The sequence below is a fragment of the Thamnophis elegans genome, chromosome 6 (assembly GCF_009769535.1).
Source record: "Thamnophis elegans isolate rThaEle1 chromosome 6, rThaEle1.pri, whole genome shotgun sequence".
In the NCBI taxonomy this organism is placed as follows: Eukaryota; Metazoa; Chordata; class Lepidosauria; order Squamata; family Colubridae; genus Thamnophis; species Thamnophis elegans.
The window spans coordinates 77895008-77911983 of NC_045546.1; the positions used below are offsets into that span (position 1 = coordinate 77895008).

A 16976-nucleotide genomic window follows, 5' to 3' on the forward strand; every position below is an offset into this window, starting at 1 on the left:
TTTAATAATTCCTTTTAATTTTTTTTTTCATTTCTGTAAGCCGCCCAGCATAGAAATCCAATAAATGAAATGAAATGAGCTCAATTGCCTAATAAAGTTCAGCTCCCTTCTGTACCATTCACTGAATAGGTTTATTTTTTTTCCTAAATCATTCTGTCATCCTTAAAACATAATCATTTTTTTTCCTAAGTTGTGTTCTTTGGATGAAGATGCTTTTCATTCCCACCCCCTAAAATTCTGCAACGCCATTGAAACACTACGGTCCTTCTGCCAAAAATTCTTTATAGGTAAGAGCAGTTCCAGACATTTGCTTTCATAGCTAAATTAAGTACCTATAATTAAACATGATTTGCACCTGTATTTTTAAATGACACTAAATTTGGCCAATTAACCCTATGAAACAAGGATCAATTCAATGTTTTTTTTTAATTAGGAGAAAGGAGAAAATCTGCACAGCCCATTCAGTTTTTTCCATATGTAAAAAAACTTCCGTAAGTAGACCTCTTTAGTTCCGATATAAAATTTGAATTGCAAATTACAATCAATAAACAAGAGTCCCGTGGTTCACTCTATAGTGGAAACTGGACATTAAAAAAAAATTGAAATGTTCATGCTGGCATGACAATCTAGGTAGAAGCATCATTGCAAGGGACGGCTGGGAAATAGCCAGCGACAGCTTTTTTTTCCTGAGGTTAAAAGCAGCATGGATTCGGGATTTCATCAGATGAGGAAAAGATGAAAATTATTCGCCCTGCAGCGGTTAATAATTTAAACAAATAAACAAGCTGTCAGGACTAGTGAGGCATTGAAGAACACATCGCCTGTGGCAATGTGCATGGAATCCAATGTCCACTCCTTTTTTTCAAAGCAGTACACCAAAAGCAGGATTTCAGGAAAGACATTTGACTTCTCAACTACTCATTGTCTCTGAATTAAAAGAACATCCAGTTCTATGTGCCCCACCTGCCACCTGAAATTACCCATCCCAGGTACAGGTTTACAACCCCAGTGAGACTCAGGTCCAATCTTCTAGCAGCATCATTTCCATCTGCTACATGTCCTCTTTATAGCCCTTCTCTCTCCAATCTTCTGCATGCCTGCTGGCAATTAGCCTCCACTCTCAATGTCAACAGCAAAGTTTCTACCTAATTGCCCAGAGCAGGACTGTTGAAGATAGGCCCTTAAACTATTGCTTGGCAGGAGACAGAGGGAGGCTTTTTCCTGCAAACCCTGGGAAAGTGTTTCCAAAGTTCATTCTGATTGCTCGTGGCAGAGTCATTTGTTCCTCCTTGGCAGAAAGCACAAGACAGCTCCAGTTCGAATATAAAGACAGTGTGGGATCTTCAGAAACATTTCCAATACTGTGCAGTTTTAGATCTGCGATAGCTTTTGCAAAAGAGCATCTATAGCATAGCAGATATTTTCAAAGCGTTTTCTCAGAATCCGTTTTCCAAAGTGGATGTAACGTATTTTGCGCTTTAAAATATAAGATGTGACGAGAGGTTCTCATACATAGCTAGATTTTGTAGCTTGTCTGACTAACAGCTGTTTTACACTGGTGGCGATAGATCTATCAGTTCAGCACAGTGGTGGGTTTCCAAAATTGTTCGAACCTACTCTGTGGGTGTGGCCTCCTTTGTGGGAGTGGCTTGCCACCCATGTGACCGGATGGGAGTGACTTGCTGCCCATGTGAACGGATATGAAATTATGAATTAGTACTTAGGTAGGTCCAAGTAGCTATTCAGAAACTCTGGCATTGAAGCATGCAAGTCTTAAAGCTGTCAAGTTACAAGATCCTTGCACCCCTTAGAAAAAAAAAACTAGGGGTCTTCAAACCTGACAGCTTTAAGACTTGTGGACTTCAACTCCCAGAATTCCTCCTCCAGTCACGTTGGCTCAGGAACTCTGGCATTGAAGTGCGCAAGTCTTAAAACTGTCAAGTTACAAGATGTTTATTTCATTTATGTTTATTTCATTTATTTCATTTTTAGTTTATTTCATTTTATGTTTCATTTTATATTTTACAAGATCCTTTCACCCCTAACCCTTTAGCAGTGGTGGGTTTCAAAAAATTTTGGAACCTCTTCTGTAGGTGTGGCCTGCTTTCCAGGTCCACTGGTGGAGCCTCTTCTAACCGGTTTGGTAGATTTGACGAACCGGTTCTACCAAATAGCTGCGAACTGGTAGGAACCCACCTCTGGTTCAGCAGCTAACACCGGTATTACACCCACATCAGAAGCCTGTTACTTAGATCAGCAGAAGAAACCCTTTTAAAGATTCCCTCATTGTCAGAAGCTTGTGGGGTTTCTCCTGTGTGTTCTCAAGATTACAGAATGCTCTTACCAGGAAGGTTCGTTTTACCCCAATTTCCCAATGTTTGGGGAAATGGTCCAAACCTTTCTTTTTTCTTTTTTCTTTCTTTTTTTCAATGTATTAGTTGACTGGATTGGTTGTAATTGTACTTTTTAATTTTCCCTTCAGTTTAATTGTATTGTTTTATTCTTACTTTTTAATCACGTCTCGCTGCAAGCAACCTTGGTGTGGTATAGCTATCAAGGAAGAATATAAATGTAACGTATAAAGTGTGGTGGGGAAAGAGCTGCACCTTTCTCAACGCTTAAGAAGATGGAGGGAACTCATGCTTGGGGACTGCACAGTGATTGAATGATCCACGTTTTCCTTTCATAGTGTATGTGCTCCATGTAAGGAATGTCGCGTAAACACGCCGCATGCACATAGGGAAAAGGCATAGGCAATGGCATGTTATGTCATGTCATGTGTGCGTGTGCGTGTGTGTGTGTGTGTACGTGTATACCAGTGGTGGGTTTCAAAAATTGTTGGAACCTACTCTGTGGGTGTGGCCTCCTTTGTGGGAGTGGCTTGCCACCCATGTGACCAGGTGGGAGTGGCTTGCCACCCATGTGACCGGGTGGGAGTGGCTTGCCGCCCATGTGACCGGATATGAAATTATGAATTAGTACTTAGGTCGATCCAAGTAGCTATTCAGAAACTCTGGCATTGAAGCATGCAAGTCTTAAAGCTGTCAAGTTACAAGATCCTTGCCAGTGGTGGGTTTCAAAATTTTTTGGAACCTCTTCTGTAGGTGTGGCCTGTTTTCCGGGTCCACTGGTGGAACCTCTTCTAACCGGTTCGGTAGATTTGACGAACCGGTTCTACCGAATAGGTGCAAACTGGTAGGAACCCACCTCTGCTACGACCTCGTGCAAGGTTGCGCAATGGTTTCCATCTTCTCCAAAGAATGCTAGCCCAAGTTACAATAACAGGGAAGAAGAGAGGCTGCCTAACATTTTGAAGAAATATCATCTATAAAATATCCTTTCAGTCTCCCAGCCAGTGAAGCCCATTAGATGGCACCAGGCTGAACAAAATCTGGATGAAACTTCTACACAGTCAATAAAGAGCTACATTGAACTGTGAGCATGATTTTACTCTCCCTTTAGGCAATTATGTTATTTGAATTTAATCCATTATATTTTATCATCCAAATTGTAAATGAACCAAAGCAAGCAGCTTAACAAACAGCACTCAACTCTGCCAGAGAAAGAAAATAAAAGGAAAATCAGACTTGTATTCAAATACATTAATGATACCCATGGGAGGATATCAGAGACTATGCGCCTACTTGGTTCACCCCATTAGTATATGGATGCCAGCCAGTTAGTGTATTTCTGATTCAAGAATTAAAATAGTATTTAAACTAGTTTTGGGAGTAGAAAGGCTGTTAAACACCCATTTCCACTTTGCTTCAATTATAACTCACCAGATTTCAGTCTTCTTTCTGCCCCAACTAAATAGTTTTATTTGAGTTTGAGTTTGGGTTTATTGGTCTTGTATGCCGCCCACTCCCGAAGGACTCCGGGCGGCTTACAATAAACAAGGGAAGGGGATAAATAAACAAAACAACACTTTAAAATACACAACAGTCACAGTTTCCGTGGGGCTGGATATTTCACAAGTCCCCCCGGCCTGCTGGAGCAGCCAGGACTTGGTGGCTTTGCGGAAGGCCGGGAAGGTAGTAAGGGTCCGGATCTCCACGGGGAGGTCGTTCCAAAGGGCTGGAGCTGCAACAGAGAAGGCTCTCCCCCGGGGAGTCGCCAGCCGACATTGGCTGGCAGATGGAATCCAGAGGAGACCTAACCTGTGAGATCTAATCGGTCTATGGGAGGTAATCGGCAGGAGGTGGTCTCTCAGGTACCCAGGTCCGATGCCATGTAGGGCTTTATAGATAACGACCAGCACCTTGAAGCGGGTCCGGAGACTAATGGGTAGCCAGTGCAGCTCGCGGAGGATAGGTGTGACGTGGGTGTACCTGGGTGCACCCACAATCGCTCGCGCGGCTGCGTTCTGGACTAACTGAAGTCTTCGAACACTCTTCAAGGGCAGCCCCATGTAGAGCGCATTACAGTAATTTATCTTCCCTAATCCACTGGAAGAAGGGACAGCAATATTTTTTATTATATTCTCTAATATAAGAGACTCCTTATAATATTTATTTTATTAAGCTCAATTAAAGTGCATTTTTATCATGATAAGTACATTTGAAAGCCTATTGATTTATTCTCATCTCAAAAAGGTGCTCAAATTAATAATAGATTAACTGTAATCTAATTCACAAGAGAATGAAAGCGGTATGAAAAATAGATGGGGAAATATTTTATTTTGTAATCAAAGATTGATTGTGGTGATAGTTCAACAAATAATACAAATAAAGCCAAGTTTAAACTTCAAGCAGCACTTCTCTCTTTAGGCCAACAAAGTTACAAACATATAGTAAAAAGAATACTCTAAAGTCATCTTGCAACCATGCATAAATTAAATACTGAATATAGCTAACACTAAAGCCTGTAATAAGTGGAAGAATGTGGGTTGGACAGCATCACCACCAGATGGATTCATAACTAGCTGACCAACAGCACTCAACGTGTAGTCCTCAATGGAACTGCATCTACATAGAGGAAAGTATGCAGTGGAGTGCCCCAAGGCTCTGTTTTGGGCCCAGTACTCTTCAACATCTTCATCAATTATTTGGATGAGGGAATAAATGGGGAACTCATCAAATTTGCAGATGACACCAAGCTGGCAGGAATAGCCAACACTCCAGAAGACAGGCTTAAGATACAGAAGGATCTTGACAAACTTGAACATTGGGCACTATCTAATAAAATCAAATTCAATGGTGAAAAGAGTAAGGTTCTACATTTAGGCAAGAAAAATGAAATGCACAGGTACAGTATAGGTGGTACCTTGCTCAATAGTAGTAACTGTGAGAGGGATCTTGGAGTCCTAGTGGACAAGCATTTAAATATGAGCCAGCAGTGTGCAGCAGCTGCCAAAAAAGCCAACACAGTTCTAGGCTACATAAACAGAGAGATAGAATCAAGATCACATAAAATGTTAATACCACTTTATAATGACTTGGTAAGGCCACACTTGGAATACTGCCTTCAGTTTTGGTTGCCATGATGTAGAAAAGATGTGGAGACTCTAGAAAGAGTGCAGAGAAGAGCAACAAAGATGATTAGGGGACTGAAGACTAAAACATATGAAGAACGGTTGCAGGAACTGGGTATGTCTAGTTTAATAGAAAGAAGGACTAGGGGAGACATGATAGCAGTGTTCCAATATCTTAAGGGTGGCCACAAAGAAGAGGGAGTCAAACTATTCTCCAAAGCACCTGAGGGTAAAACAAGAAGCAATGGGTGGAAACTAATCAAGGAGAGAAGCAACTTAGAACTGAGGAGAAATTTCCTGACAGTTAGAACAATTAATCATGGAACAGCTTGCCTCCAGAAGTTGTGAATGCTCCAACACTGGAAGTCTTTAAGAAGATGTTGGATAGCCATTTGTCTGAAACGGTATAGGGTTTCCTGCCTAGGCAGGGGATTGGACTAGAAGACCGCCAAGGTCCCTTCCAACTCTGCTATTGTATTGTGTTGTGTTGTGTTGTGTTGTGTTGTGTTGTGTTGTATTGTATTGATTGTATTGTATTGCATTGTATTGTATTATTGTATTGTAATAACTTAAAAGGATTTAACTCTGCTAAATATCTACACAAATAATACATATTTTAATGAAATGTCATCATTTGTGCAATAATAATGGATGAGTAAATTTAAATGCAATAATATGATTAAAATAATTGAAAATGACTTTGACTAATATTCTATACATACAAATTCCTCTAGATTAGTCTCCAGTCAGGTCAATAAATGGAAGACATATCTCTCTTTCCCTCGCTCCCCCTTCCCTCCCTCTCTCCCTCCCTCCTCCTTCTCTCATTCTCTGTCTAATATACGTATTTTGCATGACTATAAATACTGTACTGTAAGTATTGCTTACCATATCGTCAAAACCCACTACTTTCATATATACTGAATATTTAATATCCTGAACATTTATACTCTCCTGCAAAAATCATAAATTGTACATCTATTACAAACACACACATATAAAAAGTACCACTGTAATAAATAAAATATTGAGACAGCAAACAAGACCCAAAAATGAATAAAATGAGCTGTACTTTGCATTAAATTTAATGCATGTCTATTAATATTCTAAGCACCTCTTCTGCATAAAACGTATATGTTTTGTTCAGTTTTCCCTTATCCTACAACTTAAGAGTATGATTGTTTTAGCAATTTTAACAATGTATCAAATGTTAAATAGCTATAAGTTAATAAAGGGAGCGTTGCCACTTTTCTGTTTCAAAGAAAGCAATCAAATCCCTGCTCCTGTTTGAAATTTCAAAACATTTCAAGTAAAAATTTGTATCTATTAAAGCAGTGGTTCCCAAACTTGGCAACTTTAAGACTTGTGGACTTCAACTCCCAGAATTCTCCAGCTAGCTCTTCTGGCTGGAGAACTCTGGGAGTTGAAGTCCACAAGTCTTAAAGTTGCCAAGTTTGGGAACCACTGTATTAAAGAGTACATATTTTGGATATCTAAATTGCAAAATCTTTAAGCCTCTAAAATTTTAACTGCTGAGCCCTCAAAAACTAAAAAGAAAAACTCACTGCATATTTTCTTCCAAACCCATTTCGGCCACACTGAAGCAGATTTCATTGCGTCAACCACTGGAACAATATAGCTAAATCTAAAACTGTCAGTTACTGGCATAACCAAATGAAGGAGAGAGACATAAGGCAGGCAACTAATGAAATGTACATTATGACATCATGACACAAACTCACCTGAGTAACATGACCCTCTAGCAACCACTGTTATATCTTTTTGATGCTTGCAAGCAGCTCTTCTGAGAAAGCATTCATTTTGATAGGTGTCTCCATTTGAACCACAAACAGGAATATAATTTGTATGACACTGGAAAGAGAGAGAGAGAGAAAAAGGGAGGGAGGGAGGGAAGGAAGGAAGTTTAGGTAAATCCATCCATAGATTATAACCTAAAATAATTCTGCAGCAGAAGTTCACAAGACCTAAAATGTCTACTTGAAACAGGGGTGGGTTTCAACTGGTTCGTGGCGGTCCCCGTGGACCGGTTGGTCGGTGAACCCGGAAGTAAGTAACTTCCGGGAACGCCGAAGGGCCCATCAGCCCACCCTCCTTACCGGTCTTTGAAGGCTTCTGAGCTTCCACGCAGGCGCATGGCACATACAGCGCCTGCACGATTCTCCACAAGCAGCTGGAGCATCGCACAGGCGCTAAGACGCATGCGTGAACTGCGCGCAACCCACCACTGACTTGAAAAGAAGACAACACTGAATTGAAGGCACTCCAAAAGAAGGGTGGGTAAAGGAGAGATGTAATTAGAATTAATTACTAATAAAAATCATTAGCGTATAAAATAATATAGTTTTACAAAATTATTTGATTGGCATATATCAAGCATTCTTCCCTCCTCGTCTATTCAAATCATTTACATGTAAGTTTACAAAAAATACACACATTCATTCTCTTCCATCTTACCAACAGAAACAGCCAAAAATAATAAAATTGATCCACTTTTTTTTAAGGGAGAGATATTTGCAGAATAGATATGTAAGAAAGAAAGTAAATTGAGGCCAAAGTAAGTGATAACTGAATAGCACAGAAGAAAGAAACTTTGCCACGCTTTACCAAGAATTAAATTCACCAGGCAAGCAGCTTCTCTCAAACAAGGCTTAACTTTAAAAGGCACTCATGCTTTTCAGTGGGAAATCTTCAGCCTATTCCTGAGATTTCGGCAGCTTCTGCTTTAATATGTGGATGAAAAAGTTTTCTCCCAATTCATAGAATTACTTGGGGAGAAAACAGCATTCTTGTTAAACACTGGTAACTGGAAATTACACACCGATTAAACTACAAATAATCCATGGGATTTGTTAAAATAATTTTTAAAAAGAATAAACCACAGACACACAGACACACATACAAAGCATTCCTAAATGGTTTATTTCAGAGTTAATAAATTGTGTCACAGTTTCTTCACTAAAAGGAATGTGTTCACACATTCACAAATACCTTACCATTATGAATTTGTGATTTTTGCCTGTGTGATATAATATAGCACTGAAAGAGAACTTCAGTGGGAAAAAAATGGTTTCTGAGAATTACTCTTCAGCAGATGTCTGGTGGATTTTGAAAATAAAAAAGGCAGTTTTGCAAAGATGCTATCATATGATTGTCTGTGATGTCATGTTAACACATCTCATATCGTTGGCATATTTGACACATTTTAAGAGTTAGGGTCTAGAGCAATCTGCAACGTAAAGAATGATATGTAAATAAATCAAATTTATATCTACTAATCTGATGAATGAGACAAGATAAAGGGATCAATCTACAAATCAAAATAGAAGTCAATATTTAAAGATTCAAATAACAAGGTATGCATATCTATAAAAGTATGCAACAACATTCCCACAACATATTGCAATTACAGGTAGTTCTTGCTGTTTGTTCAGCGACCATTTGAAATTACAAAGGTGCTAAATGGACATGGCCATGTTCTGCTTAATGACCAATGTGATTGCTTAACAACCACAAATAGGATTGCACTGAGGGAAGCAATCATGTATCATCTCACTCAATAAACACTGTGCTCAATTACCAAAGATTCCAGGCTCAATTGTGATTTTAAATCAAGGACTATCTGTAGTATCATCACAGTATGTTTATATTAAGCTTCCAAAAATATATTATTTCTAATTTTTATTGTGCAAAATTAATTAAGACAATAAAAGTATACATTCCATATTAAAAGATAAGTTCACATTTAATCATCCTAATAAAGAAAATTTTAAAAGGCCTAGCAAATTCAGTTGCAATAAAAATAACTCCAAAAATGTTTGACCATGTCTCTTTGTCAAAAAATAAATGGACTCGAATTCAGTTCTAAAGAATATGCTATATACCACATTATGTATTTCCAAGAATCAAATTCTCAGAATGACATATTTATAATTATCTCAACAATTCATTTTATGTCCATTCATAAATATGAAAAATCCTTACCTGTAATTGGCAAACACATTTCCAACTCTCTCCCTCTTCCTTGCAAACACCCCCATATTTACATGATGATTCGTCACATACTTTCTCATCCAATTCTTTAACATTTAACTCTGAAAAATAAAAGATTAAACATCTGGTATATTGTGTGTTCTCAAAAATATGAACTAATTTTGCTCCTGCTGATTAAGGAGAAATACGTGTAACAGAAATACGTATAAAGAAATCACTGAAAGATTTTAAAAAAAAACTTTAATAAAAAGCACCCAGGAAGTTGCAATTTTGGTCAATAGAATCTGTTGAATAGTTATAGTGCTAAACTATCTCCTTCCTTTCCATTTTGCTGTTCATAATTAATAGATCATAACTTGTTTTTATTCAGGTGTACCAGAAGTAAACATTCGAGAGGAGTTGGCAGTTTAGAGATAATTTAATTCTGGGAAGGGGAAAAAAACAGAGGAAAGATGCTAGGAAAGATATTAACTATTTCTTTTCTCTGTGTATTTATGATGCTCAGAGTCAAAGCTGCCTTGTCGTTTGCCCTTTAGAAAATAATTTCTGATCATATGTACCCTGCCCCTTCCCAGGCTCCCAGTTCTCAGCAAGATGCCTCAGCTGGTGCTGATGTGGAAGACCATAAATGTGAAGTAACAAGATGATTGTTCAAATAGTAAGGCTTTTCGAAGGAAAATACTACCAGCATTTGCCACCATATACTTCCCTGAGCCTACCCAGCAAGATTATAGTTTTTCCATTTCAAGAAGGAGTTGGAACCCTAAAATGAATGTCAACAAGCTTCTAACTATTGCAGTAATGAGAACCAAGAGATGTATCTTGCAGCTTACATCAACTTGACATAACTTGTTAAGATCTGTGATTTATGCCCAATATATGCAATATACGTATAATAGAATATTAAAGATAACATGCAGTTGCCAATATACTTCCTTTTCCCTATTAAACCATGAACCACAAGGCTCTGGGATTCCTCAGAGAAAGATCAGTTCTAATGAAGGATCCTCATAGAAGGCTATTTATCACTGCCTAATTTGAGTTTCGAGTTTCATTTTATTTATATGCCGCCCTATTCCCAGCGGGACTCAGGGCGGCGCACAAACCCAAGGAGGGGAAGGGAAAAACACAAAAACTACAAAAGTACAGGGCATTTAAAAACAACCAACAGCCACACGATTCGAGAGGGGAAGGGAACTCATCGACCCCAGGCCTGCCGACACAGCCAGGTTTTAACGGCTTTTCGGAAGGCCTGGAGAGAGGTGAGGGTCCGAATCTCTGCGGGGAGCTCGTTCCAAAGGGCCGGAGCTGCCACAGAGAAGGCCCTCCCCCGGGTAGTGGCCAGATGACATTGGCTGGTAGACGGAACCCGGAGGAGGCCTACTCTCTGTGATCTAATGGGTCTTTGGGAGGTAATTGGCACCCATCCACTCTCAATTCAATTGCAATAGGTGTACCCCCTTCCCTTTTTGATTGTTAGCCGCCCTGAGTCTCTCGGGAATAGGGTGGCATGCAAACTGAATAAATCAAATCAATCATACAAACTGAATAAATCAGATGTTCTGCTGATAATGTACTCCTATGAGAACTGATATGTATTTCATCCTGAGCTAGAGGCATATGAATGAATGCTATTCCACACAAGATAATGTCTTATGTGTTGGAAAATGTTGGTCAAATGTTAGTCAAGAACCATTTCCACTAGCATCTATTTTTCTGTGGGTTTCTTTAAAAATGTGGTATGAAAGACCATTTTATCATGCAAATAAATCTTCTCTTACCTATCCAAATGAGTTTACTACCTCAGCAAAATCTAAAGCACTATGTGCATTTTAAAACATTCTGCAATGAATACTGAAAATGTTCCTTGAAGGTAGAAAGTTCAAAGCTGTGATCTTTACAAAGGCTTTTATTTGCAAATACTTTTAGCATATATGCATTTATTCGGTACCCTTAAAGTTAGCAGCTCATAGGATTATATTTTAAATCACCTCAACTGTCAGAATGAGTGTAACTGAAAATGTACACTGGACTTATATGTGTATGCATTTTTCCCCATCTGTATGCCGCACTATCTGCCTTCCACTTGATCCTGAACAGTGGTGGGTTTCAAAATTTTTTAGAACCTCTTCTGTAGGTATGGCGTGCTTTGTGGGAGTGGCTTGCCAGCCATGTGACCAAGTGGGAGTGGCTTGGCAGTCATGTGACTGAGTGGGCATGACCAACTTGTAAAATGTGGTGAAACTCACTTAACAATGCTCTTGCTTAGCAACCAAAATGTTGGCTCAGAAACTCTGGCATTTGAAGCATGCAAGTCTTAAAGATGTCAAGTTACAAGACCCTTACACCCCTAACCCTTTAGGGGAAAAAGACCCGGGGTGTTCAAACTTGACAGCTTTAAGACTTGTGGACTTCAACTCCCAGAATTTCTTCTCCAGTCATGTTGGCTCAGGAACTCTGGCATTGAAGTGTGCAAGTCTTAAAGCTGTCAAGTTACAAGACCCTTGCACCCCTAACCCTTTAGAAAAAAAAACCCAGGAGTGTTCAAACTTGACAGCTTTAAGACTTGTGGGCTTCAACTCCCAGAATTCCTCCTCTCGTTCCTCTTGATGTGAGGACGGGTGGGGGGAGGGAGTTGGAACCGGTTCTAAACGGCACTATAGATTTGTGGAACCTCTTCTATAGAAGAGGTTAGAACTGGCAGGAACCCACCCCTGATCCTGAAGTATAATTGCAAGAGTCTGATGATGTTCTCTCTGGTCCTCCGGGTCTTCCTAATTCTAAAGGAAGACATAAAGAACACCAAGCAGGAACACTACAGGTATCTCCTGTGAAGCATTACTGCTGGAAACAGCTGGAATAGCTGTACTTCTAGTGAACTGGCTTTGGAGCAGGCTACTTCCGAAATCCCCGAAACTAATTTGAAATAAACTTCAATTTAACTAGAGTATTATAGTTGGTGAGGTTTTGTGGCCAATGTGGGATTATCAAAAAGTTACTAGGAGACTGTCAAAACTCAGGTAAATCACAATAGACCTCCTAGTGTCTAGATCCAGTGGAAAACCAAATTGAGTCTGTGAATTAAGGTTTGGGCTGGGAACGGTATGATGGTATCCAGGTAGATAATTTTTTTGATCTATGTGCATCTTGTCATTCTTGCAGATTGATATATTTTCTGTTCCTAGTCATTAGCTTCTCACAATCTCATCTTCTTTGTTTCTCCTATATTCTTTCATCCAATTACATATCCTGATGTTAATCTCCTATCCTTTCTATCTAGGCTTCTAATTTTTCCTTTCCTACTTGTCCTCTGATTCTGCTCTCCAAAGGGGTATCTAATTTATCTATCACACATTACCTATCACACTTCATTTCCTTTCACCTCCTATTCTCATCTGTTCCAATCATCTGCTCCTCTCAATCCTCCATTAATGTATAGCTCATCACATCTCAAGCAACAAAGATAAGGCTGCATACTTATTACTGCATTTAAAGCCAGACCTGAATAACTGCTGGCTAATGGGAGTCCAAACATCTGTGAAGATGCTCCTTGGCATATTTAGGGACCATATTTGAAAATGTGGAAAGAGAAATGTGGTGGAAAACTCCAACAAGAGTCAACAACTGGAAATAAACAAAAATGATGGTTCATTTTTCAAAAGACAACAAGTCAACTGGTCTTTTGCATCCAAACAAGCCAAGAACAAGCACCCCAAAGTCATAAATAACGTTGATTAATCTTAGCATTAAAATACAATACATTAAAAGGAATCCCCAATAGAGAGAACTGCTTTAAAACTGGTAAGGAAAAAAGAAAAATCAGGCATTCTTCATGGTTTATAAAATGTTATAAACATAGTCTGAAATGCAAGGTTAACAGCTTTGACATACTAAAAGTGTCAAGGTTTAAATTGTTCTTCTAACAAACTGACCATATACTTCACTGTGGAAGGGTGATGAGAGTTAAGAAGCAGAATTACACATTCTTACATCTAATCTAAAAGATTGAATCATGGCAACTGGACCAAAATTTGTTAAACTGAGAGGTTTCGCTCCCCATCCAGGAAGTCAAAATAAAAAAATAGATAGGCAGTGAGTTAGAATCATTGGAATGTACCAATTCTTGCCATACCAACTTCAGGAGCTTCTCCCAAAATGTATTGCAATACATCAATGAAGTCATATTGATTTATTTGGTATCCTTTGTTATCTCCAATCTGGATGATTGAGTCTTCATTGACATATTCTTCCAGCTACTCTTTTTCTACTCAAGACATAAATTCTATAGGTATTTAATCACCAGCAACAAATCTGCTTTGAGAAATCTAAATTGATTTGTTGTATGATCTATTTGTTTTAATGCCTATCCATGGTATTCTTATGAATATTTTCTTAAGAATACCTGTACTATTGCTACATATCCTGATATTTGTAGGGACACCTTTTGTATGGAATCCTTTGAGGCAAGTCACCCCTCCTAGAAGAATGACATATTTTGATAAATATTTTAAAAGGCAGAATATTATATTTTCCCTAAGAAAAGAAATAGAAATCTTAAGGGAGACAGAAACTCAGATCCAGCTCCCTGCCCCCAGCAGATATTTGGTGCCCATTAAGAAAGACTATCCTATCTACAAGGCAAAAGACCTTCAGCCTCAGGGTGATAGGATTAGCCCTCACTCAAGATCCAAACCAGGACAAAGCCATTAAGACACAATAGGAATTGCCCAACATCCTTTCAGAACACAAGTGTCTTCATTACATCATCACCACCAAGCTTCAACCAAATCTGGGAGCTCAGACAACCTCGGTGATGACCCAGTGGTGAAATTCAAAAAGATTCACTACTGGTTCTATGGGTGTGGTTTGGTGGGCATGGCAGGGGAAGGATACTGCAAAATCTCCATTCCCTCCCCACTTCTGGGGGAAGGATATTGCAAAATCTCCATTCCCTCCCCACTCCAGGGGAAGGATATTGCAAAATCTCCATTCCACCCTACTCCAGGGGAACGATACTGCAAAATCTCCATGCCCTCCCCATTCCTGGGGGAAGGATATTGCAAAATCTCCATTCCCTCCCCACTCCAGGGGAAGGATATTGCAAAATCTCCATTCCACCCTACTCCAGGGGAAGGATATTTGCAAAATCTCCATTCCCTCCCCACTCCAGGGGAAGGATACTGCAAAATCTCCAGTCCCTCCCCACTCCTGGGGGAAGGATACTGCAAAATCTCCATTCCCTCCCCACTCCTGGGGGAAGGATACTGCAAAATCTCCATTCCCTCCCCACTCCAGGGGAAGGATACTGCAAAATCTCCAGTCCCTCCCAACTCCTGGGGGAAGATACTGCAAAATCTTCATTCCTACCCCACTTCGGGGCCAGTCAGAGGTGGTACTTACTGGTTCTCCGAACTACTCAAAATTTCCACTACCAGTTCTCCAGAACCTGCTGGATTTCACCCCTGCTATGACCCCTGCATAGCCCCATGGGAGTCTGACAGCAGCCAATAGAATACCCAGGAACAGGAAGCTCTAGGGCAAGGCCCAAGGGAGGGTATAAATAACCTTCACTCTCCATTCCATGTGGTCAGCTGCCCAGGACCTCAAATCCATGTGGTCCTGTCCAACAATAAATCATCTTTCCAATCAGCCTCCATGTTTCCAGTATCTTTCTCCCCACTTGGAACTGAACCAGATGGATATTTCTTCCAATACATTATTACAGGGGTGTCAAACTCAAGGCCCGGGGCCCAGGATCTGGCCCACAGGGTACTTGGTTTTCGCCTCCAGGCCTGCTGTAAAAACTGCAAAGGACTGGTGGTGCCTCTGCCAGCAAAAACGGAGATTGGGAGTACCGCGTGCACCCTCCTGGGCTCCATTTTCACTGGCAGAGGGTTGCAGGAGGCCGTCACAGCCGGAAATGGAGCTCGGTAATCCGTTTTTGCTGGCAGAGTGCTCAGGTCACCAGAGGCGTTCGACATGTGTGCTGAGCTGGCCACACACACCCCCACGCCCCCCAAGGTCAAACACAACCCAGATGCATCCCTCAATGAAATCGAGTTTGACACCCCTGCGCTCTACATGGGGCTGCCCCTGAAGAGTGTTCGAAGACTCCAGTTAGTCCAGAACGCAGCCGCGCGAGCGATTGTGGGTGCACCTAGGTACACCCACGTTACACCTATCCTCCGCGAGCTGCACTGGCTGCCCACTGGTCTCCGGACACGCTTCAAGGTGCTAGTCGTTACTTTTAAAGCCCTACATGGCCTTGGACCTGGCTACCTGAGAGACCGCCTCCTGCCAATCAACTCCCAAAGACCAATTAGATCGCACAGACTAGGTCTCCTCCGGATTCCATCTGGCGGCCAATGTCGGCTGGCGACTCCCCGTGGGAGGGCTTTCTCTGTTGCAGCTCCGGTCCTCTGGAACGATCTCCCCGTTGAGATCCGGACCCTTACTACCCTTCCGGCCTTCCGTAAAGCAACTAACACTGGCTGTTAGTTTCATCCAGCCCCACTTTAAGTTATGAATGTTGCTGTAATTTTAAATTGTTGTATTGTTTTATGTATTCCCCCTCCCTTTTTTATTGTAAGCCGCCCGGAGTCTTCCAAGAGTGGGCGGCATACAAAACTAATAAACTAAACTAAACTAAACTTATTACAATGCCAATAGTTTTCCTGTGAGTTCAAATCCTGCCTTAAGCCATGAAAAACTGACTGGGTGACTTTGGCCCAGTTACTCTCTCTCAGCCCAACCCATCTCATGGCATTTTTGTTGTAGGGAAAACAGAGGGAGAGAGGGGTTGGATATGTGTGCCACCTTAGATTGTTTAAAAATAAAATAAAGGCAGGAAACAAACAAACAAACAAATATGCAAACAACAACAATTGCTGGAAGACTGAAAGGCTATGCTGTGAACACAGCACCCTGGAGAAGGACTCTATGCAATATTTTATTTGTATATAAATAAATGATTGTAAGATATAATTTATTCAAGCTCAATTCTCCAGCCTCCACAAGCAGAAAACACTGCTAAAACTGGTTCCGGCTAGAGTTGTGTGCCCAGGCTTAAGCAGATGAGTAGGACCTGGGGGAGGATGAGTCAATAGATAGAGGATTTAGATGGGTAGGAGAGGAGCCAGCAGTTCTCAGGACAGCCCAGCCCTGATGTAAATATGTAACTGCTAGGCTTCAGGGCCACCAAATGATGTGTGAAGTACCCATTAATTCAAAAGAGCAGGAGGACAACATTGTAACTTTAAACCCTTCCGGGGAACAACAGTATTTTATATCTTTGCATTAGCAGCATCTGAAATAAAGACTGCAACTAGACAAACTCTATCTGAGAATTTTCATCAGTGGAACTGAGCTAAGCTGCTATCTGTCAAAAGATCTATGATTTACTCCTGAGCCCTGACAGCAAGCGGAGCTGAAATACTCTGCTGGTTGTATTTGACTCGCAAGCTGCCAGTTCCCCACCTGTGTCTTAAGACAC

The 16976-nt window shown here is 40.5% G+C and overlaps 1 protein-coding gene across 1 annotated transcript in view; it reads right to left on the reverse strand.

Moving 5' to 3' along the window:
* The window catches only part of TMEFF1 (transmembrane protein with EGF like and two follistatin like domains 1), a 116701-nt gene that overhangs the window by 53044 nt on the left and 46681 nt on the right, over nt 1-16976 (reverse strand). The window contains exons 2-3 of the mRNA XM_032220137.1: nt 9476-9585; nt 7216-7345 (exon numbers count right to left, since the gene is read on the reverse strand). Coding sequence (XP_032076028.1) covers nt 7216-7345; nt 9476-9585 — 240 coding nt within the window. The remainder of the gene's footprint in view (nt 1-7215; nt 7346-9475; nt 9586-16976) is intronic.